This window comes from Lissotriton vulgaris, chromosome 10 (genome assembly GCF_964263255.1).
Source record: "Lissotriton vulgaris chromosome 10, aLisVul1.2, whole genome shotgun sequence".
Classification (NCBI taxonomy): domain Eukaryota; kingdom Metazoa; phylum Chordata; class Amphibia; order Caudata; family Salamandridae; genus Lissotriton; species Lissotriton vulgaris.
Window position 1 is genome coordinate 611,771,585 of NC_141698.1, and position 26,332 is coordinate 611,797,916.

The 26,332-nt window shown below is 44.6% G+C and overlaps 1 protein-coding gene across 1 annotated transcript in view; it reads right to left on the reverse strand.

Moving 5' to 3' along the window:
• The window catches only part of WDR48 (WD repeat domain 48), a 535,194-nt gene that overhangs the window by 464,550 nt on the left and 44,312 nt on the right, over positions 1-26,332 (reverse strand). The window contains exon 2 of the mRNA XM_086941452.1: positions 24,032-24,172. Coding sequence (XP_086797578.1) covers positions 24,032-24,172 — 141 coding nt within the window. The remainder of the gene's footprint in view (positions 1-24,031; positions 24,173-26,332) is intronic.

Genomic DNA, 26,332 nt, shown 5'->3' on the forward strand with positions numbered 1-26,332 from the left:
TTGAAGCCAAATAAGGATCCGAGTAGGATAGAGTCTTATAGGTCTATCTCCTTATTAAACGTAGATTATAAGGTATTCGCAGGGGTGTTGGCAACTAGACTAGCAAAGGTAGTAAAATTGTTGGTACATTGCGACCAAAGGGGATTTATTCCGGATAGACAACTCAACGAGTTGACCTTTCAAGTAGTTGCCGCGATAGATGTCGCTCAACAGAAGAAGTTGCCCCTGACCATTGTGGCAGTCGACGCAGCCAAGGCCTTTGACCAGGTAGACTGGGACTAACTTTGGATGACGATAGAAAAATTTGGCTTCCCTGAAAGTTTTATAACAGCCATAAAGCTACTATATTCAGCCCCAACAGCAAAAGTCCTAGTAAACGGCTCCCTGACTGAGCAGATATGCATTATCCGAGGCACGCGTCAGGGCTGTCCCTTATCCCCCCCTTTTGCTTGATTTATATATTCAGCCTTTTGTTTGTATGTTAAGAGCAGAACCATTAATCAAACCCTTTAAGATCGCTGACATGGAATTGAAGTTTGCATTGTATGCAGATGACCTGCTGATGTATACGTCAAATCCAGAAGAAGCAATTCCCAGATTATTAGATCTCGCCGAAGGGTTTGGTAAAACCTCTAGGTATTCTATCAATGTAGAAAAAACTGAAATAATGGAATGGAACCAGCAGACAGACTCGGTAGGGAAAAAAGATAACATGAGGTATCTGGGAGTCCATCTAGTGAATAAGATAGAAGATATCCCAAAAACTAATTTAGATAGAGTCACTAAAGACATAATTGCTTTACTACAACGTTGGTCCTAGCTCCCTTTAAATATTTATGGAAGAGTGAACCTCTTGAAAATGATAATCCTTCCAAAAATCACTTTTTTATCTAATGCAATCCCTTTATCTTTTCCGTTAGCTTTAATTAAAAAACTACAAGGAAAATTAGGATCATTTATTTGGAATGCCAAAGGCCCTCGAATAGCTTGGAAAAAATTATGGAGAGGTCTAAAGACAGGAGGGCTTGCTTTTCCAGATTTACTTTTGTATTGCCAAGCTTTCCACTTCAAGCATTTTAGAACCATGGCTGTTCGATTGGACCAATCATCGATGGGTTTGCTATTTTCTGCCTTGTTAAAAGATGTCCCCCAGGGATAGAGTTTCTTCCTTTATAAGTTCGGGGACCCAAAATTTTTCAAAAAAGTAAGGTTGAAGATTTTGGGGACAGCTTTGAAAAATTGGGTATTTGTGAAGAATAAACTGAACATCCCTTATTATGCGCCACAGGCCCCGATATGGGATTCTCCCGGACTTCCAGCATGCCTAAATGACCTTTTATCGCTAGCATTAAAACAGGCTGGGTTGGAATGCTGGGGGGATCTGCAGGAAGATGGACAGCTCTTAAGCTGGGACATGCTCTCCAATCTAACAAGGGGGACCATGACCAGGTTTAAATATTATCAACTATCAGGGTGGTGGGCAACGAGACCCGTAAGACCCGCGGATAATAATCCCCCTAATCCCAAATTTGATGCAGTAACGAGAGGGGGCAAGTGGAAGAGTCAAATATCTTTTTGGTATTCAGCACTGTTAGAGGGTGAGGAGGTGACAGAGGCTGAAATTAGCAAAGTATGGAGCAACGCTATAAATCCGGCTAGTGGGTCCTTTATGGAGCTGTGGCACGACTCTTTCAGAGTGCTAAACGCTGTAATTAAGCCAGCAGCTCTGAAAAGAAACCATCTGTTTACAATGTATAGGGTTTATATAACACCTAAGAAACTGGCTAAATACTCTAACATAGATTACGACTGCCCGAGGTGTGGTCATCTGAAAGCAGATGATGTACATATGTTAGCTGACTGTCCCGAATTAGAGGAATATTGGAGTAAGATAAGGGAATTCTTGGAAGATGTCCTTTCAATGCCCATATCAGTTTCAACGTTCACTATAATATCAGGGCTTATCACGACTTATCAGGTAGACGATCTCCCCACAAAATTTGTTTTTTACATCATCTTGCTGGCAAGGCGAGAGATCTGTAGGGCGTGGAAGGACCCAACTCCCCCTACCTTTGCTAATTGCCTACGGCAGATCATGATAACAAGTAAATCAGATATGGCATGTGACCCCATGAGTGAGATCAATGTTTGGGAGGCCTTGGTGGCATGGCAACTTCGGTGATTGGTATTCCAATGATTTGTCTGGAGCCCTGCTGGTTCCCTGGACTCCTAAGTAGCATGGGTGCCCAAAGATCAGCGAAAAAAAGGAGTATGGAGGGGAAGGTAGTGGCTACTTGAGGATGCAGGCGTACCACTTTGCTTTTGGCCGTAAACAACGAGGGCCGGTACAGAACGACCAATGGTGCATGGAGGTGCCAGTTTTCCATCAAGAGTTCTATTCGGGATATATGAGGATTACCAAAAAAAAAAAAAAAAAAAAAAAGATCTACCTGGATAACATGATTTTCATGTCACAGGACAGGCTCAAGGTGCAAGTACTGGTTTTCATGGCAATGATCGGACATTACCCTGCGTGACACAGTGGAATTCCTGAGATTCACCGGACACAGAAAATTCCATTACAAATCACAAAGTATACAAAACTAGGAGGTCCAAATTGGAGTAAGTACTCTTCGGCACACCAAGATAGTCCTGCAGGAGATCGCATGACTGATCAAGCTACTGGTAGTGTAGATTCAAGAAGGACTCTCTCTTGCATTAAAAAAGTGGCACCTTGCTAGGAGTCGAGGACCTACAGTCAGTGGTGGCTGGACCAAATGGGCCCTTGAATGACATTGCCGGGAATGTAGGCCTCTGCATCAAACTGGATGCAGACAGCCTTTCAAAGGCCATAAGCTAGGTGGTTGGAGGATACAAATGGACAGTCAGTCAAAAGTGAGAGACAAAAGGCACGTTCTTTTTAGTGGCATATGTCACCATGGACTTCTGGCATTGCTGTGTGTAACATAGGACCTCAATCCTAGAAGAAGACCAGGTACAAGCAAAACAGGAGACACATGATTGTCACTTGAGGAAGGTCAGATAGGGGAGAAGTTTAGCAATCGCCTTGACCAGTGAAATCCTTGTGTCAGAGAGCGCTGGGACGGAAAAGTTCCTTGCATGGTGATTGACTGCAAGGATGTCTGAATCCATAGTGCTGATGTTTGTGGTCATGCGCGAACACAGATTATTCGCAAATGTTACGATATAGGTCTGTGTAAGAAATTGGGTTATTGGATGATAAGGGGGGGGGGGGCACTCTCAAGAAGCAATCACAATTCTTCTCAAGGTGAAGTCACAAGCAAACCCTAAATAAACCTGTGGCGCAACACTCTGGTAGCTTGGCAGAAAGCAACCAAGCTTAACTAAGAAGCAATGTGTCAATTATTTCAAACGGTAACAGTGAAAGCACAGAATAAAAGGATGCCACAACAGATTTAAAAAAATTGAGTAATTTTTAATAAATAAAACAAGACCAAAAGAATAAAAATCCAATCAGTAGAACTGGAAACTTTACATTTTAAAGATTTTAGTAAAAATGGTGCCAAAAAGCGTTAAACGCTGACTGTAGATATCTGGTTGTGCCGACCTGGGACAAAGTCTCATGGTCCGGCCAACCACGATGTAGCATGGGCAGGCTACAGGGACCCAACTGAACAAAACCCCTTAAATCCTGGTTAGCGAAGCATTGTGAGGACCCGGGTCAAAGATGCTTCGGCTCGGAGAAGTGGCAAAGTTGTGGTGCAAGGTCCTGCTACGTCGAAGGTCCCGTTGACGAAGGCTTGTGTTGTGAAGTCTGGAATATAGGATGCATTGCGCAGTCGGGAGATGCATCAGTTCTGAGAAGCGGTGATGCAGAATCAGGCATTATCGTCATCAGCGCTTCCGTCTATGAGAGATGAAAGGAACTGCACTGAATAAACTTTGCGCCACGAAGTTTCCGATGTGGCGGTGGGCTGCAAGGAGGGTCCTTGCGGCAGTTCCAATACATGCAGCAATGCATTTGTTCTGCTTTGGGCTGTGCTGCACAGCAGAGGAGATGTGTCAGTTCTGCTGGATTCACAGAGGCTGGCTTTAAATTTAATTCCAGGCATCCAGGACTGGGGTGGCACACTTGGCAGTGTAGACCCAGATGGCAGAGCCCAGGAGCAGGAGCAAGGCTGTTGAAGCCTTTTTTCTCTGAGGCTCAAGTCAGGAGGCCAGCCAATTAACTCTTGGAGTCACCCAAGGGTTCTATGGTGAAGAGATGCAGCTCTAGTCCTTCTCACCCAGGCAAGAGGAAGCAGGCATCAGAACAGCAAGGCAGGAGTCCAGCAGGGCAGCAGTCTGGCAGAGTGGCAGCCCTTCAGTAGCTCAGCAGTCCTTCCTGGCAGAGTATCCACAGGTCTGGAAGTGTACTGAAGAGCCCAAATGTCAACTAAACCCAGTCATGTCACCAGAGACATGCTACTGGCATTAAATGGCTAAGGAAGGAAAATGCCAGCTTTCTAAAAAGGCAATTTTCAAATATGTAATTTAAAATCCAACTTCATTATAAGTTAGGATTTTTAATTAGGATTCCATAGACACCAAACATAAACTAGTAACCTATTCTCATTTGGAAATGACACTTATAACATGTAATAGGGTAACTCCAATGTTTACCTATTAGAGAGGCAGACCTTGCCATTGTAAAAACAACAAAATGTAAGTTTTTTCCTACCAGGACAAGTAAACCTCAAAAATACATGTCCAACTTTTTAAATACATTGCACCCTGCTCTTTGGCTTATCCATGACCTACCCTTGGGGTGACTTATATGTATTAAAAGTAAGGTTGGTGCCTGGCAAAATGTTTACTTTGCTAGGTCGAACTGGCAGCTTACAACTGCCCAAATAGGCTGCAATGGCAGGCCTGACACCTGTTTAAAGGGCTAATTAAGAGGGCGACACAATTGGTGTTGCAGGCGCATTAGTAGCATTCAATTTAAAGGCCATGGGTACATGTAGTACTAATCTAATTGGGACTTAAAAGTAAACTCAATTTGGCTTACACTCATTTGGCATTTATACCATTCTTTAAGAGAGAGTAAAAGTATGTTGTGCACCTTATCGCTGCTAACCAGTGCAGAGTCCAAAGGCCAGCAAAAACGAATTCAGCAAAAAAGTGGAGGGTAAAGGCATAATGTTAGGGGGTGACCCTGCAGAGAGGGCCAGGTCCAAAAGCCCGTCTCACGGATTGCAGTCTTCCTGGACCAGCAGGGGTACCCAAAGCGCTACCCTCATAGTGGTGAAAGGCTACTGCCTTTGTCCAGATTTGAGGAGCACAAGTGCAGTGGTTGCAGCAAACCATGTAGTGATCAGTAGAAATGAACAAGCCTTTTTACCTGTGTCACTGGATTGAGGCCTACAAGCTCAATCATGTATAGTTCTGCTGCAGTGCGCTTAACTCATCCTTGGCCTACATTAAGTTACTGTGTAGTGCTGTGCAGTACGTGTGGTTGTATGTGTGAACAATGTGCACGGATAAACAAGTTACTTACCTTCGGTAACGCTTTTTCTGGTAGATACAGTATCTGCCTGTGGATTCCTCACCTTGTGAATATCCTCCTACGTCAGCAACGTTCCGAAAATTCTTTTGTTGCACGCCGGCGTGGACGACGTCATAGGAGCACGGCATTGCGTGCGACTCAGACTGACGTCACCGACCCCTTATTAGGCCTACGTCGGCGTGATGACATCAGTTCCGCCCTTTTTTCCGTGCCTTCGAGGCACCCGGACGGACTAATGACAGTAGATATACACATATACAATGCACATAGTACATACAATTCAAAAATACACACACACAGTGCGTAGCCAAGGTATGAAAAACCCAATATATATATAAAAATAAATATACATAAAATACATAAATACAGGTATAGAAGAGTGGACAACCGGGAGGCGGGTGGGCATGTGAGGAATCCACAGGCAGATACTGTATCTACCAGACAAATCGTTACCGAAGGTAAGTAATTTATTCTTCTGATAGGTACATCTGCCAGTGGATTCCTCACCTTGTGAATAGAGTCCCACAGCAGTACCCACTCCCGGAGGAGGGTGTCCACTCTCCTATACCAGAAAATCTTGTAGGACTGAGCGGGCAAAATGGCCATCCCTCCTCACCTTGCTATCCAAGCAGTAATGCTTTGCAAAAGTGTGGAGGGAGGCCCATGTCGCTGCTCTACAAATGTCCTCCACAGGAACACCTCTAGACAAAGCAGATGTTGATGACTTTGCTCTAGTAGAATGAGCCCTTATACCCTCTGGAGGTTCTTTACCCGCCAGGGAGTAGCAGATCTTGATGCATAGTATGATCCATCTTGAAAGTGTACGCTTGTGCACAGCTTTTCCTTTCTTGCAGCCAGCAAATCCCACAAAGAGCTGGTCATCCACTCGATAGTCTTTTGTTCTATCAAGGTAAAAGCTCACCGCACTCTTAGGGTCCAGACGGTGAAGACGCTCCTCCTCCTTGGAAGGGTGAGGGGGGAGGATAGAAGGTAGGGAGGATAATGGACTGTCCTAAATGGAATGGAGTAACCACCTTAGGCAGAAAAGCAGCCTTGGTCCTAAGAACCATTCGTTCAGCATGAATGGTCAAGAATGGGGGCTTTGAGCTAAGAGCTTGAAGCTCACTTACCCTCGTTGCCGAGGTAATTGCAACAAGAAAACCGTCTTAAAAGACAAAAGTCTCAAAGGACACCTGTGTAAAAGTTCAAATGGAGAACCCATTAAATATGTAAGAACCAGGTTCAAGTCCCATTGGGGAACAATAAAGGGAGTAGGTTGAAACTTATTTGTTAAACCCTTTAAAAATCTCAATACAACAGGAGATTTAAACAAAGATGGTTGATCCGGTAAACAGAAAAAAGCTAATAAAGCTGATAAATAACCTTTTACCGTAGCTACAGCAAAACCCTGCTGCGCCAATGAAAGAGCAAATTGAAGTATTTCTGACAACCGAGCTCTCTAAGGATCAACAGAATTCTCTCCACACCAGGATACAAATTTAGACCACCTACATGAATAGATGGACTTGGTGGAGTCACGCCTAGCCGACAAAATGACATCCACCACATCAGGTGGGAGAGAAAAGGAATTCAGGTTGCCCCGTTCAATCTCCAGGCATGAAGGTGTAAGTCTGGAGGTGGGGGTGTAGAACCTGCCCCTCCATCTGGGAGAGGAGATCTGCCCTGTGAGGGAGACGGAGCGGAGGGCACGAGGAGAGGTGGAGAAGATCTGTGTACCACACCCTTCTTGGCCCAGTCTTGGCGAATCTTCCTCAGAACCCGAGGAATCAAGGGTATGGGAGGAAACGCGTAGAGGAGTTGCGAGTCCCAACTCAACACTAAGACTCTACTCCTCCCTGTTTGACATACCACATCGCAGTGGTGTTGTCCATCAGGACTTGAACCGACCGACCGCAAAGGGAAGGGAGGAAGGCCTTAAGAGTCAAACGTATCGCCCGCAATTCCAGAAGGTTGATGTGAAGCAACCTTTCCTCTGGAGACCAAAGACCCTTTACCTCCAGATCCCCCAGATGAGCACCCCACCCTAGAGTGGATGCATCCGTTATCACTGTGGCCATAGCTGGAGGCAGATTAAAGAGCTTCCCTTGAGACAGGTTGCCTTCCACTCCCCACCAAGTCTGATCCGCTGCAGTTTCTCTGGAGATCCTCACAGACTCCCTGAGATCTCCGTTGTGTTGATACCACTGCCTGCGGAGGCACCACTGGAGTGCCCTTATGTGCCAGCGTGCGTCGTTGACATACAGAATGCAGGAAGCCGTCAGACCGAGCAAGCAAAGGATCTTCAGGACTGGAACGACCGCTCCATTGAAAAATAAAGGAATCAACTCCTGTATATCGCGAATCCTTTGAGGAGGAGGGAATGCACGACACACGGTTGTATCCAGTACCGCACCTATGAACAGGTTGCGCTAGGAGGGCACCACGTGAGATTTGGGTACATTTATCGAAAAACCCAACCTGTGTAACAACTGAGTTGTCTCTTGCAAATGATGGAGCACTATCTCTGGAGATTCTGCTTTGATCATCCAGTCGTCCAGATAATGGAATACCGGAATCCCTGACCTTCTGAGATGTGCAGCCACCACATCCATCACCTTGGTGAAGACTTGAGGCGCAGTAGTAAGACCAAACTGAATAACCGCAAACTGGTAGTGTTGCGAGCCCACCGTAAAACGGAGATACTTCCTGTGCGACTTCAGGATTGGGATGTGAAAATACGCATCCTGCAAGTCGATTGACACCATCCAGTCCTATTACAGCAGCGCCTGAAGAACCTGTGCAAGGGTGAGCATCTTGAACTTCTCCTGCTTCAGGTAAAGGTTCAAGATCCTGAGATCCAGGATTGGACGAAGTCTGCCATTCTTCTTGGGGATCAGGAAATACCGGTAGTACCATCCCTGACCCCTTTCCTGCTCTGGAACCACCTCTATCGCACCCTTTCTGAACAGTACCTATACCTCTTCCTGAAGGAGCAACAGGTGGTCCTACGAGCAAAAACCCTTGCAAGGAGGGTAATTGGGAGGGAATTCCCGAAAGGGAAGAGCATACCCATTCTCTACGAGATTGAGAACCCGAATATCTGATGTAACCGATTCCCAATCCCGTAGAAAATAAGTAAGCCGACCCCCTACAGGACCCACATGATCTGGAATGGCGGATCTAGGGCTGCTTTGCTGTTGTAGGTGGGGGGTGGGTATTAGAGGAGGAAGTGGAGGAGGAGGAGGCTTGACGTCCACGAGGACGACCCCTTTGTCTACCCCTGTAGGACTTGTACAAAGGATTTTGGTGCTGCTGCTGGTTCTGCTATAGGTACGAAAGTAGTTCCAAAACCCTTGTACTTCTTGGTGAAGGAGCCTCTAGTCTGCAGACCCAGAGATCTTGCTGTCGCTCTGGTATCTTTAAACCTTTCCAAGGCAGCATCAGCTTTCTTTCCGAAAAGGCTAGTGCCATCAAAAGGCAAATCCATCATAGTAGCCTGGACATAAGCTGAAAACTCTGAAGTCTTTAACCAAGCAGCTCTTCTAGTGGCAATTGAAGACCCCATGATCCTAGCCACTGAATCCGCCGTGTCCATACCACTTTGTATGACCGGACGAGCTGCAGCCTGCGTGTCAGATATAACTTCACTAAAGTTCTTCCTATCCTCCTCAGGAAGCTTAGATGATAGCTGCTTCACTGTGTCCATCAAAGCATGAACATATCTGCCTAGCAGACAAGTAGCATTCGTGTATTTAAGGGCCATACAACTTGACGAAAACACCTTTTTCGCATTTTGATCTTGCTTTTTAGAGTCTTTATCTCCAGGAACCTGGGAAAAAGCACCAGCCGATTTCTTTGAACAAGCAGCTTGGACCACCAAACTCTCAGGCAGAGGATGAATAGACAAGAATTCAGGATCTCCAGGTGCCACCCTATAGAGCCTTGCAACTGATTTTCACACCGCAGGAGCAGCAAGAGGCCTCTTCCAGACTTCCAATATTGGTTCAGTAAGTGCCTCAGTAAATGATAGAGTTGGCTCAACCACAGAGGACGGAGAATTGAGAACCTCCGTAAGGATGTTAGACTTGAACTCCACAGATGGTAAAGTCAAATTTAAGAGTTCTGCAGCTTTCTTAACTACCACATGGTAAGGAGCCACATCCTTTGAAGGTGTATCAGACACAGCAGGTAACTCCCATTTGGGAGAAGGGTCCAAACCACTTGCATCCTGCAGCTCTTCGTCAGGATCATGAGGATTACTTAGTTCGCCTTCTTCAACCTCAGGTTCCTCATAATTTCTCTTCTCCATAAGGCGCTGTGCTCTACCCATCGACCACTCTATCCGAATAGACGTCGTCGGATCCGGTTACGACTCCGACTGAGTCGATCCGGCATTGAACAAGGAGCTGGAGCCGCCTTAAAATGAGAAGCTGGAACCAGCGTCGAACCTTTATCTTGATCCAGAGGTCGCTCCGGCGCCGGCGTGTACGGAGTCGATGACCTCGGTGGAGCACAGCTATGCCACGGTGGAATCGGCGCCGGCATAAACGGCAATTAAGGCGCCGGAGCATAAGCTTGAGGCACGCCCAGATTAAAAGACAATGGATCCATGGGACCAGCCGGTGCACCAGAGGGGTACATTGCCTGTGCATATACGCCATACATGGCGTTTAGAAAATGCGAAGGGTCCTGACCTGGACGAGGAAACTGAGGGTACGAACCCACCGGTTGCTCCTGAGGAGGCTGTACCGGATTCGACTCCTCTTGTTCCTTGGGTTGGTGAACCGGAGTCGCCGAAAACTGAGGAGCTTCAACTTCCTCTTCTTCATGCACCGAAGACCGGTACCTATCCGGATTCGATTCCGGATTCTGTGTCGGCTCCCGAGACTGTAAAGGTGAGGCCTCACCTTCAGGCTTACGAGCTGGAGAGGGAGATATCATGCCCTTATGATGTCTTCGAGATGAGGACTTCTTTTTCGAGTCCGACTCCCTGCCGGAATGGTGTCTCCAACTGTGCTTCTTCCTCTTATGTTTCTTCTTCGAGGAACCCGAAGCATGCCCCAAAGCCGACTTTGAAGTAGACTCCGACCTCGTCTTCGACTTCGACCGTCTTGATCTCAAAGTCTTCTTGGCATCCTTACCCTTAACTTTGGCAAGGAGTAGTTTTGCCTCCCATTCTCGAAGAGCCTTTAGATTCATCTTCGAATAGGAACGACAACCCTTGACATAGTGATCCGAGCCCAGACACCACAACAGTCACCATGTGGATCGGTAATGAACATCATCCTGGCACACGAGTCGCATGGCTTAAATCCAGTCTTCATCGATGACATCTTCAACGGAAGACAGCACTCCAACAGATACAGAATAAAAGTTAACATTAGTAACAAAGTTACTATTCACACAAGAGAAGATCCTAAGAAACCGTTAGCATCGACAACACGGAAAAAAGGGAACTGATGTCATCACGCCGACGTAGGCCTAATAAGGGGTCGGTGACGTCAGTTGGAGTCGCGCGCGATGCCGTGCTCCTATGACGTCGTCCAGGCCGGCGTGCTACAAAAGAATTTCCCGAACGTTGCTGACGCAGGGGGATATTCACAAGGTGAGGAATCCACTGGCAGATGTATCTACCAGAAGAACAGTACAATACATGCAAGACTATGGGTTCCCTTTTGAGAGACACAGGGCTGACTGGAGGACAAAAAAAAAAAAAAGAACCAGCCTCTTTAGGAAAGGGTGCCCTTTGATTGAGGGTGATTGATAAGACCACCATAAAGATTACGGCTGGGGCCCTGGCAGTGGCTTAACGAAAATGGAGGGGGACCCCCTGCAAAGTACATGCCGGTCTGGAGCTTTCAGACCAGTGGCCTGCCAGTGCCAGAAGGGGCCCCCAGCGGTCAGTGACCCCCCCCCCCCCCAGCTCCGCAGGGGCTACTAGGGATTTTGTTACACCCCTGGGCTAACCTTTTGATGAAAAATATAACTGGGGCTGGCATCTTGGTGTGAATCTCTGGTCGCTCCCATGGCAGGTATTGTGGGGCTAACAGAATTGGAGTGGCTTCAGCTGTGACGGACAGCTTTCTGGGGAAGGCAGGGCAGAGGGGTGGCCACTTCAAAAAGAAGCAGACTATCAACATAAACTTCAAAGACTCCGACCCTAAATCACATTTGGTGTCTGGTATTTAACTATGAAATGTAACTTGAAGCTCCAAAAATGTATTACTGTCAAGTAGTCAGGCTATATGTCGATGAAGAGAAGCCCTAGGGGACTGGGAGCTAAGGTCTGCCAGTATTCCCAGCTGGGTGAGGAGATATCACCCGAGGAAATTCAAGACCTCCTGCCCCTGGAGCCTGGAGCACCAGTATCTGTCTGCTTGCCAAGATCAGTGTGCCACATGAGGAAGAGAAGAGCTTGGAGAGAGCCCAGAGATCCTGGAAAGTGGTTTTTCCATAGCAAGGTGTGAGGAGACTACTGCTGCTGCACTGAGCGGGCCGTCGCCCTTGTGCCGATTCAAGTTGGCGACCCCATATGCTAGAGGGGGCTGCCATTTAGACTGCATGCTTCCGTACCGATCGGGCCATAGCTTGTGTGCAGAGTGAAGTCGGTGAACACATATGCCAGAGGGGGCTGCCGTGAAGAGGAATTACTGCTCTGCCAATTGAGCCATCACCCGTGAGTGGAGCGACCACCATAAAGAACAAGGAACGTTGCCTGGTTCCACCATCATTGAGAGGAGAGGGCCCTTTGAGTGCCCGATGCCCAACGGAGTATCGGAACCCAAGAGATTGTGCCCCCCTCATCCATGTATGAAAAGGATCAGAGGACTGATTGAAGGGCCAGAAATCCCCAGGGCAACTTGTTCTGCCACATAGCTCTTCGGGCAATCAACAATTTAGACCTTTGGGATACCATTGAGAGGTTTGTGGGACTCAGGGTCCTGCCAATCAAACAATAGAGCCCCGACCTCAGGGGACTGGGTGTATTGTTTGCGTATGATGCATTTTACTTAGCGTTTGTATATAAATACTCCTTTTTCCATAAAAGCAAACATTTGGCATGGTCAATGAATGGTTTGATGCTATTGAAAGTATGTTGTGAGCCTGTGACCTCCCCCCCCCTCTTCAAGTGCTGAAGGGGTATTTGGCTCAGTTGCTCAGGACCCATAGTATGTCAGGCCGGAACATCAAAGCTAAAAAGACAACTCCCACAGCTGGGCCCAGTAGTCCCGGTTTACCCCATGGCCCTCTGAAGGGGGGTCTAAAAAAGAAGGGCTGGTTTGGTTCTCACAGCAATATCAATTGTCAGAGTTTTTCAGTTGGCAGCCAAATTCAAAGTTTTGAACATCCAATGCCTTCATACAGATCTACAGTGCAAGGAAGGGGTACACCTTTCCTTTCTTGAGGATTTTGTGAGTGAGCTCTCAGATCAGGAGGCCTCTGTGATGTCGATTAGACCACCTTAGCCAGCTCAAGCATGGCATTTTACTTTTTCTAGAGCTTTGATATTTTATGATCATTCCTAATTAGAGGAAGGTTCTTCGCCCAACCCCAATGGTGATGCATTTTTCTTTAATAGCAGACGTAGCAACTTGTAGCCTGAAGGATTTAAGAGTACCTGCTACATCTCAGGGTTATAATTAGATGCTGCAGGATTTCTCTTAATCTTTAACTTTGGCACAAAAAAGCCTACAAAGAACATGAGGCAGGCATGGGCTTACTGTAGTATTGACAAAGGACATACATTTGCGTAGATGTAGTTTACAGCCTTAATTTCTTTCCCAGTTGCTGACGCAAGGTGAGTCAACATGCACAGATCAGTCATCTCCTACAGTTCTCTTTGAGGCACTTTAGAGTGGATGGTCTACCAGTAATCGGAAATTATTTATCAAAAGATACTGCAGTAACAGACAACAAGGTGATAGATGGAATATTTTAACTATTCTTAGTCACTCATCGCCACTCATACCTACTTTTTGGCCATGCACAAAAGAGAAGTCAATGAAAACCTACATTGTGGTGATTAGTTCCAAGTCTACCCTGAACCTAATCATCTCTCACACAAATATTTCAATAGGTGAACAATGATTTTGTTTCATCTCTGAACCAAAACAGTTATTTCACTTCCTGCACTTTTGAAAACAAATTTAAATTTGTGATATCTCTAGAAAATAGGTTAAGTTACAGCACTATGCCTGAATCTACCTTGCTGCCCTCTGAAATGCTTAAGAATTTTGCAGTCCTGCTTCAAGCATGCTAAAGCGAAATTTCAATCATTCTAGCTGACTTACATAGACCAAGTGCTTAGCCACTCAATAGTAAGAAACAAAGCCTACTTTTCTATCAGATAAGGTGTGCAGATGTGTACTAAGACAGGCAGCAGAATACGCTAGAAACAACTAAATATTGCAGGACCACCTACAGCTACGAGCAAGCATGGAAAAGCCAATTGGGACCAACTGGCTTTGCCAATGCCCGTTAGCCATACTGTACTGCATCAGTAAGATGGATCAGTAAATTAATATAGATATAGATCAGCTCAAATGTACTTAGCGGTTGAGGGGGTGTCCTCATGGGAGATTACAGAATGAGACAAGGCGGTACTAAGGAGGGACTACTTAGACTATTGACCAATGAAAATCCACACCTCAAAAAGGACAAGGACACAAGCTAATGAAAAATATGGGTGGAGAGTGGGGGAAGCTTCAAGTTTCAACCTGAATACAGCATGAATCGCAGAGCAGCTCATGCGCTGCCCAGGCTCGACCTAAACAAAGCAGCCAAGTGAGTTGTGAAAGGGTGGGGAAAGGAACAGACAGACAAACTAAGGGGCAAGGGCAAAGCGGATCGCGTGGAGTGGCAAGGATGTGAAGAGGGAAGCAGCATACAGCAGAGACAGCAAGAAAACACAAGCAAGTGCTGAAAGCAGCAAAGCAAAAACAATAGGTCTCTTATTTATAAACCTATTGGTTTTGCTAATGTTTTTTAGCCATGCTGCTAGCATACAAAATGCTGTGCAGCGTGGCAACAGGTAAAAAAAAAAAAAAGAAAAAGACACAAAAGAGCCTTTTGATATTGCCGGCGGCGGTTAAAAAGCATTTTTGTTTGTTCCTAAAGCGGGCAGGCAGGAGTGCCGTAGAGGCAACACCGGGGAGGGATATGGTGAAGCAACACAAGAGGCGAAGAAAAAGCAACGGGGGAGGGCTGAAGCAAAACAACGTTTCTAGGAAAGCTACATGGAGGGCGCGGATAGGAGAATGGGAAGAACTAAATAGGAGAGCAGACGATAAAGGGGACAGGGAGAAGCAATCGGGTATTTATCTTTTGTGCAAGTATTACGTGAAGAAATGTTTGAGTGACTTAGCAAATTAAATAATAAGAGTCAGAACCTCTTTGGTCTATCCGAGGAGGAACGTTGGGACCACTTGTTGTTCTTACTGCACAATACCGAGGTCCTTTGACATTTATTGTGTTACCCATTAATTCATAATAGCAGTGATGTACAACAGCAAAGGCGTTGTGCAGCATGACTGAAAGCAAGTGAAAAAAGCGCTATAACGCGGACAGCACTGACAGCCTAGAAATTCAATGCAACCCATGCGTCACTGTCGAGGTCATTAGGCATTAATAACAAACCCTACAAGGGAATGAGTAGGTCATTGGATGGCACCCATTGCTTTAGGAAACAGCCGTTGACAGGCACAGGGAAGGTCTAGACTGAGCTACATGGATGCAAAAAAAAAAATATATAAGTAAGACTGTTAGCGCTCTAGTTGTTCTTTAGAACACTCTGGGACATTCTGTCATTGGGCTATATTTGGGCTACATATTGCTGATATTTGGGCTACATTTGTTTTTTTTTGGCTCTGGTGGCCATCTTTGGGCTACATTGGGATCTAACATATATATAGCCCAATGTAGCCCAAAATATATTTTTTCAAAGTTAATTTTCGTAAAAACCACTTGAGCATATATCTTGAGACATAGCAAAGGCACATCGGGCTACCAGTCCCTACAATTTTGCCCAATTTTTTTTGTTGTATATTTAAAAAAAAAAAAAAAAATTTGCCTTGGAGCGCTCCCGGTGCGCGCCCCGGTGAGCGCCCCGGAAAGCGTAATTATATTATGCGCCCCGGGCGCGCACCAGGGAGCGTCCCGTAAGCGCCAATATCGCTAACGAAAACATGATCGCGACGTATCGCGTAGCCGCGTCCGCGTGATACGCACGGTGTAAGCGCACCCGGTAGCACTCGATCGAATACGATCGCGCAACGTAGGAGTCTGGCGCGCTTACGCGGCGCGCCCCGGGGCGCGTAGCGCAAGCGCGTCGGATCATGTGACCTGAAAATAACACTTTTCATTGGTTCAATAATTTTTTTTTCTCAAAAGGATGAAAGACCACACCTTTTTTCTTTATTCTGACTTTGTCCTTTGACTTAGGAAGACCTGTTTGTACCTCTCTGTACCTTTTTGATCTTTATAATATCTTCAGTAGCAGCAGCAGCTGGTGCATCTGCACCACCACCACCACCACCACAACCACCAAGAGGACCACCACAAGATATCATTGGTGGTCAATAAGAGGAGGAGGAGGAGGAAGAGGGGAGGAAAAGATGGCTTAAAGAACAAAATACCCCATACCAGCCAAGACCACACATTATATGGGAGTTTTTTTTGATTCCACAGGGGAAGAAAAAAAGTAAATGCAGCCAAGGTGACTTGCCTAATCTGTGGCATGGAACTTTCTAGGGGGAACCCTAATAAAAAATATTCATTTGGAAACAACACGATGATTCGCCACATGCAGCGCAAGCATCCAATAAACTATTCTGCTGCAGAGATGAGGGAACTGGCCAGTAACCCTACCCAATCCACAAGCACCACCACAAAAAGAAAGCAACCCACTCCGTCGGCACCAGAGGAAAGTGAGACGATGCCTTGTATTCAGCCACGATTTGCAGATTTCCGAATTATCTGTAAATATTGTGGGAAGACAATGTCCTACGGAGAACAGAGCGTAAAGCTCATCGTCCTTGCTGGGGACAACCACAAATGCCCCAATAAACCCTAATTATTTCTTTTCTTTTTTTTTGTGCTCCGGTTGAGCCATTTTCAATTCCCTGTTTTTTCATTTCTCCCCATGAAAAATACAAAAAAAATATAAAAGTGTTCAGAAAACCCCAAAAAAGTTTAAAATGTTCAAAAAACAATAAAAAAATATAAAACAAAAAAAAATATAAAACAACAAAAAGAAGAAAAAAAAGTTCTTTTTAGAACTACCTCCAATTTCTAAAAAAACTCTATTATTCATTATTCCCCATGGGACGTTCCCCGGTCCGCTCCCCGGTGCGCGTACCGGGCGCTTCCCCAGCGCAAATCAAAAAAATATATATATTATTTTTGCCCCGCTTGGCCCTTTTATGGCCCCCACATCAAACCTAGGGGGTCAGGGGGGGTCTATCCCTGCCCCCTTATGGTCATTTCCCCCTTTGATTTTTCCATCTCTTATGTCTCGATTTTACCGAGACACAAGATGGCGGCCGCTCCGGACTGTTTCGAATGTTTACAGACACCCGAGAGCCAATCAGCTTTCTGTGCGCAAGTCGCGTCCGGAGCGCTCCCCGGTGCACGTACCGGGGCGCTGCCATAGATATATATATTTTTTTCAACCTAAATTAATCAAAAACCACTGGAGCACATATCTTGAGACATAGCAAAGGCACATCGGGCTACCAGTCCCTACAAATTTGCCAAGTTTGGTGCAAATCCATTCAGCCGTTCGGGCTAAAAGTGAGTTCGACCGCCCTATGAGAATTAACATGGGGAAAACACGTTTTGGGACCCCCCTTTTATCTCAGCCCCCGCTTGACGAATCCCCCCGAAACTTTCAAGGAATGACCGGAGCTCCGCAAGGCAAATTTGAGGAAGTTTTCAGGCAGATTCGTCAACCGGCGCCAAAGTTATTCCAAATAGAATTTTGAGATTTTGCTTGGAAAAAAATCCTAACTAGAACTACCTACTGGCGACCGCCAGTAGGATATATATATCTCAAAAGACTGAATTAATTATGCTAAAACAAAGATACAAGCGCGGCAGCCAAAAAAACAAGTTGTGCTACAAGTTGATGACATAGCTCAGTTGATTGAGCTCCCAAAGCATAGATTTCCATAAGCAATAGACCAGACATTTCATTTAGACAAAGCCAACTCCGCCTGCAATCCCTCCAAAATCGATAACATGGGTTATCACCTAATTGAGTAATACCCACCACAAAATACTTAAGTCTCAAATGACAATTTGTAATGTAAAATGAATCATGTGAATAGTTATTATCATTATAAACACCATGTCACAACCACACAAGATTTATGAAAACTATTTATTTAAAAGTTCATTTCATGGTGTAACCCTTATGTGAAAGTTATTGTATTTGCTAAAAATAAAGACAGAAAATGAGATTTAAAAAAATAAAAAAAACAGTGTTTCAGATCTTATTCGGGACCTGACCTTACAGCATGGGGTGTTTAGTGCATGTGTGTTTAGAAGTACAACACCACAAAGGGATGTATGTCATTGCATTGCGTGGTTTTACCACGCACGTCTTTACAGCGAAGTTTTTACCACGCATACCAATAGCACGCTTTTACATTAACATACATTTAAAAAACACTTGCCACACAATCGACTAGCACGCACACTGTCACCACGCATTTCATTACTACAGTTATTTAATATTTTATGATTGGACGTGCTAACCAGTACCGAGTTTCACTGACAGATTAACACTGCCACCTACTGGACTGCAAATTCTCAAAACAGTAGAGCTCCAAAAATATATTAGCAATAACTAAAATTAATTAAATGTCTGAGAATATCTTTTTTGTGAACATTCTGTTCGTCTGAAGAAGAGGCACACCTTGCTTTGTGTTAATGTCAACGGCAGGCTAATAACGTAATTTGCTTAACAAATCTGAAGTACTAAGCTTTCTCCTAAATTTGCGCTGTTTTTTAGGTCTCGCCTACGCAGCACGCACGTGCTGCTGCTTAGGAGATGACCTCTTGGAATCGCTCTGTACTTTCTTGGAAACTCATGTATGTTTTCAACTGTTTCCAATGAGTACTCATGCATGCTGAGCATTTGCCTTGCGGGGTTGAGCAGCAGCGCCACCTGTTTGCAATTATCGCGCCTGAGGCTGCTCGTTCCCGTAGGGCAAACGCTCTGCATTAACTAGTACTCTCAAATTTTGCGGGCCGCAATTGTCTTGTTATACTGTGGCTGACAAACCAACTGCCAGTCGAAAAATGCCTGTTTTCACTGTTGTAATTACTTTTGTGAGGAAATGGAGTGACTTTATTTACCAAATTCTCTAGTAGTGGGCTGGGGTTGTAGTCGCTGCATTCCTGTGAACTGCCCACCTTGTTGGGTGTCCTGTCTGTGTTTCCATAGCACTCAATAACCTAATAAAAGTGTGTTTCGAATCATGTCCAGTGTTTCAGTGAAATGAAAATAAAGGTGTTTGCGAGGCTTTTTGTCTGGGGCAGTAGGTGGTTGATGGACGGCAAGAGTAACATTCTGCCAGACTTGATATTCAATCTCCAGTCGTGGGGTCTGTTTACATTGTTGATGGAGTGAAGGCTGTGACGTGCGTCAGGCGAGGGATTCCCTCCAGGAGCAAGGGGTGGCTGGCGGGAGGCCAAGGCCGAGTAGGTGCCTGCGGTCAGTCACACACCACAGCCGGGTCGGCACCGATGCCGCAGCTCCCACACCCCGCAGGGTTCCTCTCAATGCGGTTGCTACACAATCGTGTTTGTGCACAGTGTGTGAGACACGGCTGCCTTTACTGCACGACAACCCATCTTACCTGCGCGTCACATGCACACCCTTTCCGCGCCAGGGAGACACTTCATGCAGCCGCGAAACCAGCTCCCTGCTCCAGGCGAAATAGGGAGAGCTCAGCGCCTGCGGCCACCTGTGCCGGTCTCTAGGTGCTACATAAACAATGCAGTGCGGCGGCCACAGCCAGAAGGGAGAGGTGCTCTGAATTAAGGTTAGTCTCTGCTTGGCATTTTAGGGCACTCCTTTTGTGGAGGAAATGTGGGAACTTTAAAACCATCTTTGATATGACAGTTCTGGGTTAAATATTTATTAGGCTTGTTAATAGGGCTCGCAGATATTTAATGAATGCGTTTATTTCCTGTGTGGCGCCATTTAATTAATGTGTTTATTTCCTGTGTTGCGCCAAATGAATTTGCAAGATATATTGACATATCTTTCAAACAAGAGGTGTTGTATATATGCGCATTTATTGTTTCTGGTAGTGGGGCAGTGTAAACATTTTGGGAGGCTGGATAAAGTTTCTGAACTCTGGAATATTCCACCCTGGCTAGCAGTACAGAAAGTTGTCACCTAGCACCAAGGGCATAGGCTATCATCAGTGCTGGGCAAGTGTACGCGCCTGTAGAAATTCCACTAAAGTCTTTGGACCACCCTTTAGAATACCAGCAGGGCTCACTCAGCCTTTCTTCCTCCTAGATTCTATCAAATGAATGTCATTGGTTGGGAAATAGTACCGCTTTTACTTTTCATTGTTAGGGTATCTCGAGATCGTGGTAGCAATTGGTATCAAAAGCAAGTTAATACAATTCCGGCAAAATTATTTAGCAGAGAGAAAATAAACCAGGGCTTACATTTTTATAGCTCCAGGCTACCGGGATTGGCATAGAACCTGCCTTGCGTCAGTGTTATTTGTTATCTGTTTGCTGTAGGTTATTGAAATGATAAAAAAACCATTTGTCAAGTTTTCATGTCAACCCAAAGCGAAGATCAGATTAGATCGTTCAGTGCATGAATGCTGGTCTCTGAAGCCGAGCTGGGAACTGTTTGCATTACATTAGAATCAAAGTTCATAGAAGAATAAACGCGGTGCATGTCCTACATATACGTTTTATTATTGTGAGGCTTTTTTAAGCGCTACAGTTATACGTCAAGTCTTTGTTGCTTCAACACGCTTACTTACAGTAATCGGAAGACTCGTCTGTGGTGCCTTGGCTGAGGGGAAAAAGCACGGGAGAGTCTGCTATATTTAGGAGTGATGGGACGCTTAGCAAGCGTAAGATCATTTAGGAGGTCCGCGCACCTGCTTCGGATCTCTCTGCAGCGACTCAGTCTACCCCGCGAGTCACCTTTTACATTTTGGTGTGTGGGCTCAGCATTTCATCATTCCGAGGTGGGTATTACCACTGAAAGAGATACAAGTAATAGCTGGCATTTACAGTAAAACAAACCTGCCAGAATGTGGCAGAAAGTGCTATACGAACCATAGAGTATTAATACTGTGATGACTGTCAGTGCGGGTTACTCAGTGTTGCTGGTTAATAACTGTGACACTCCAACAACATATGGCTGGCAGTACGAATATAGAGGTAATAACAGGGACACCCCCAATATCAGTGGTGGCCTTGAGTGCATAGGTATAATAACTGCAACACCGCTATAAGTCAGTGCAGGCAGTGAGCACATGGGCTACGTATTCTGTGTCAGAAATAGTGTTATTCAGTTGGGAAAGGTGTACCTCTGTCAACACCATAAATTCACTCTAGTCTGGCCAAATCACAGTTATATCAGTGCTTAATTTGAGCTGGTGGTTTCCGGTGCTCAGTACTTAATCAACACCAGCGCTTTTTATGAGCACCAGTTAAGGAGACATTTATTTAGGCTAAGGAGATTAAGTGATTTGCCCAGAATCATTGGATGTTGAGCCAACGCAGAGTCATGAACCTGGCTCCCCAGCTCTTAAGTCAGCAGCTCTGGCTGTGGGTCCACATCCTCTCCACACTTTCATGGTTAGTAGTTGGTTCTGTTTTAGGTGGTGCTAACAGGAGAAATGGACTGTGGCAAGCTGCCTCCTGATGGGAGCCCTGGCATTGATTTTATTACAAATGAACCACTGCAGTTACGGGAGCATCTGCTCAACCTCACATAGCTCTTGGACAAGCAACAGGCAATCCCCTAATTTCAAGCACTGCCAACAGTTTTAAAGTAAACAATGCAACACAATACCAAGCATTGGCATAACCAATAGGTCTCGCCTTCGGTACCTTCTGTATTTAGCCATGCAGTACATTATCCCCCACTGGCATGCCTACACACTCTTAACATCCTTGAATAATCGTATACGTTTTTTTTTTTAAAGTTGATACGAAATGAGAAACGTTAAAAGGTTTAACTATTGCTTATTGCTAGTTGGCATTTCTTGTTAAATTCTCACCTTCACACCCCTCCGTTACCTCACAATATTTGTTTATTTAATTGTTTTCTGAGAGAGTGCCAAATGTGTGCAATGTCCCTGCAGCACATTCTTGCCAGCTCTCCCCGTGCTGGATGCACAATCCAACGTTGACCTGAGAAAAAGGCAATTCACTGAGCCTATGTACAAAAGCGGGTGACAAAGGAATGGAATAGTGAAAGGAATGATTACACCTGTATTACTTAACTTTGCAACTGAATCCTCCCCAGAAGCATACGTTGTTTGAAAGAGTGAAATGAATAAATTATGTACTGGTAACTGCAAAACCACTCACCCACAAGCAAGCACTCGATGAAAAAGTGAAATGATGAATGAATGAACCTGTAATGTGTAACTGCAAACTGAATCACATGGAGGCATACATTCTTTGAAAGAGTGATACGAGTTAATGAATAAACCTCTATTGTGTAAATTTGCCCACTTACTCAATCACTTCGAGGCATGCGCTCTTTTTAACAAGAGAGTGCAAAGACTTCTCTAAAAAGATGTGCATTGAGTATTTTCTCCAGAGAAGAATCTTTGGTAGTCTGCGCACAATGAGCACACAGGTATGTCATGTATTCTGTTACTGCTGGTATGTTTTGGGACTTTTCCTTGTGCACGTAATTTGTGGGAGATGTTAAGAGCGCTAAAAGTAATCCTAACAAGCAATAGGTCTCACCTTTGGGCCCTTATAAGTGTTTAGTTATCCAGCACAATATCCTTGGTGCAACAACATCAACTGTTACATGGCTAAACACTTATAAGGTCACAAAGGCGAGACTGATTGGCTATGCCAATGCCTGTTTTATTTTGATGTTATTTGTGTTACTTTTCCCCACATGTCCCTAATGCTTTCTAAGTGAGGGGGGGGCAGTAAGTTGTTGAAGCAGAGAAGAGAGATAGAGCTTAATTCCCTGGAACAGTGCTCTTGAAGTTAGCGTATCACATTAATCTGATCCTTGCCAGCCAAATACCCCAACACACCCCGAATCCCTAAACCGTCCTTTGCCACCCCAAATATAGTTACCCACCCCATAACCACAAAAACTCCCTTGTCACCCATACACCCTGATCCATCCTTAAGCCCTAAAAACTCCCTTGCCACCCATGTACCCTTACCCACCCCAAATCCCTAAAAACTCTAGCTTGATGCATACCAGTTTTTGCAAACATTTATTGTAAATATACTGTTTATTCAGTTTATTATAGCTTCTGCATTCCGCCCTGTTTTATAGTTGAACACTGCCACCTTGTGTCGAAAATGCGTGGTAAAGTCTTGCGATGTAAAGAATAGCGAGGAAACAGTGTAATCGATGTATAAAATGTGTGGTGTATGTACTCCGAAGTAAAAACTTCGGAGTAAAGGCTTTTTCCCCCCACAAAGCCGTGCTGCTGTCCCAAGCGCATTGCTTCCTCCTAAAAACAAACAAGTACCTCAATCGGAGTGTGAACAGCGGAAGGACAGAATAAAGATATTGATCCGTACTTGGTCCACGCTTGAGGGAAGAAACAAGCACACAAAGATGGAGGGAAGAAACAAGCACACAAAGATGAAGGGAAGCCAGCACGCACTGACCGATGAGAAGAAACGAAATGAAAGGCAATGAAGTCAACAATGGTAAGTAGTGGGTGGGCGCCTTTTAGTTGTTTTTTTAACAAACAAAAGTTCTTGCAAGCGACAGCAGATGTGCAGTCTCAGGTGAGACCTAAAAAGGCATCTTTTTTCAAAATTGGAATTGGGTTACCATTTTACCTTCTGGGGAGTTAGAAGAAAAAGTGAATAGTGCATCTTGGTTGAGAGGTTATTTTTTGAAATGAAAACAACTTTTATGGCAAAATACAAACAGGAAAACTGAGCCTGCGTGAATGAATAGGCACAAGAGCTTCATGTTTCAACGTTTTTCAAGTACAGTCTTCCCAGGCAGGCTTCAAAACCTTCTCACAGGGAATATTCTTTTGCTCGTAAGAGAAACACCATGCACATTAGTACAGACTGTGATAGTTATTACACCATCCTGGGTTTAAAAGTATTGTAGCAGTAAATGTTGTTAATACTATTATTTATTCTTCTACATTGATTATTTTCAAGCTGAAATGATGTAGCCTGTTTTGGGTGTGGGCTCTGGTTGCAATGTGTACAGTGCACTGAAATTAATCAACAGTAATCTATACCTGTGGATTTGTAATTAAAACTTGATTCCACAGTCCATACCTTGTGTTGGTTGACACTCCATATCCTTATTATAGAATCCCGGCCAGCAGTAAAGAGCCTGTTTAATGCGGGGTCCAACTGAAGTGCATTTACCCCATTCCGATTGTACTTCTCCACCTCATCTCTAATCACATACGAAACCTGTAACAGATTGATTTATCAATTAGAAGAGATCGGTGAAATAAGCATCAAGGATTACTGTAAAAGTCAACTTTCACCTGGCTAACTTTGATGGCTTCTGGCTGAATCTCAGAAGGACTACACTGCACAAAGGTAGCTTTCAAAGTCCCATATCAGTCCGAAGTGCATTCACTCTAACAGCATTCAGTATAACATTAAATAAGAACATGTCTAGTCAATTCAAGGGCACTTCCAGTACCCTTCATGTTAGCACATTCCCACTAGCACAAGCTCCATTCTGGGAAACATTGCAGTATATATATTTCCTAAGGGTACTGGACAAGAGCGATAGAAATAACGAGAGTCCTTAAAAATGTTGTATCAATGGACGAGCTTACTTTATTGATGCCCAATTTAGATCCGGAAGAACTTGATCCACACCAGATTTTCAGAATTACCACCAAGTCAGGATTAAGATTTGGATTCATTGTATGTAAATGTGTTACATGTATATTCTAGTAATCTTACATTCATCCAGCCTTACTGGCTAATATTACACAGGTCTAATTTAGTTTGCGCATCAATGCAGGAGCCTTATTGTGCTCCATCTATGCATGTGACCTGCTGAGCTCCACAGACCATGCAAGAGTCTTCCACAGACATACTTGAGGGGTCAAGGGCAGTTCGTAAACTCAGTAAAAATACACTGACCTCCTGGGTTTACCTAAAGCAGAAGACAACATCAGAGCCCAGCAGAGCCTTCCTGAAGATAAAGTACGGCCATTTGGAATCCCATCCACAAAAACAGAGGCATTACAAGACGAAATACCTTGTATAAAATAGTTGTAATGTCAAGATCTTATAACATCCTCTGTAGGCTTGTGGTGTCAAAACGGCACAGAACAGCGTCTATATATAATGACAGTCTAAATTAAGAAGCTACTCTGATCCAAGCAGAACAAGCATTTACAATGCAATAGGTCTCGTAACTGCGAGATTTTGAGCGACTGGCATTGTAAATGGCAATGCCTTTTATAATATTAAAAGGCATTGTCATTTACAATACCAATAGGTCTATCTTTGGCAAAAGCAAGACCTACTTTATTGCAGAGCGCGGTGTCCTTGAAGCAGGCACCGCGCTCACCAAGCAAAAACAAAAACAAGCACTGGCGTTGCCAATAAGTCTCGCAGTAGGAAAGTTGGAGCTATTACAATTGCAAATAACAAAGCCCTTTATGTTTTTAAAATGAAAACAAAATTAAAAAGCATTGTTATTTGCAATTGTAATAGCTCCAACTTTCCTACTGCGAGACCTATTGGCAACGCCAGTGCTTGTTTTGTCTTATATATGTGTGCTTTTGTTATATCCGAAGCGGTGTTTCTGCTGCCCTGTAAAGTTTTCCACACGCAGCTATGTCTAAATTTGTCTTTCCAGTCCCTCTGTGTTCATGCTGCTGTCTCTTTATTTGTTGATTTGTTTTGTCCTGCTATGTGCAGGGAGATTTTTACCCCCTTCCTGACCTGGACAGAAGAGTTTAAACGGAGTACTCGGGCCTCAGCATAACGTACATTGTTTGTTTTGTGCAGTGTGTACTTATTTATGAATGAGCTGTTTGCAGCAGATGTGCTGCACGTCAGAGTATCAAGTCACTGGAGGTAAAATGTTGGTGGCAGTGCTTGGTGAGGGGCAGTGCTTTACTGCATTATTAGCATTCAATAAATTCAAACACAGGGAGAAAAAAAAACGTATTGTTCTGACTCCTGAGCCTGGGACTCGAACCCTGGTCTGTGGCGGAAGCGAAGAGTTTTAACGACTAGACCATGCGTCGGAAACTGTGTAGGATTTATTGAGAGGATGTACAATACGATTTGTCGTGTTCAATTAACATGTTATGTGTGAGGCTTTTTGAGAGCACCTTTGGTAATCGGTTACGCGGAAATATGCAGGTTTTTTGCCTGCTGGATGGTGGAAACAGTTAGCGACAGAGTTCTCACAAGAAAATTGAGGGAATGGCAGCGACTCACACCTTTAATGAAATATTGTGTTTAGAATGATACTGACAGAATATAAGTCAACAATAAGAGAAACACAAGCACGATAATGTGTTATTATATCCCCTCCGGTTTTGAACCTTTTGTGGCATCAAAAAGAAGGTATTTGAGGCTTAAAAATGATTTGTA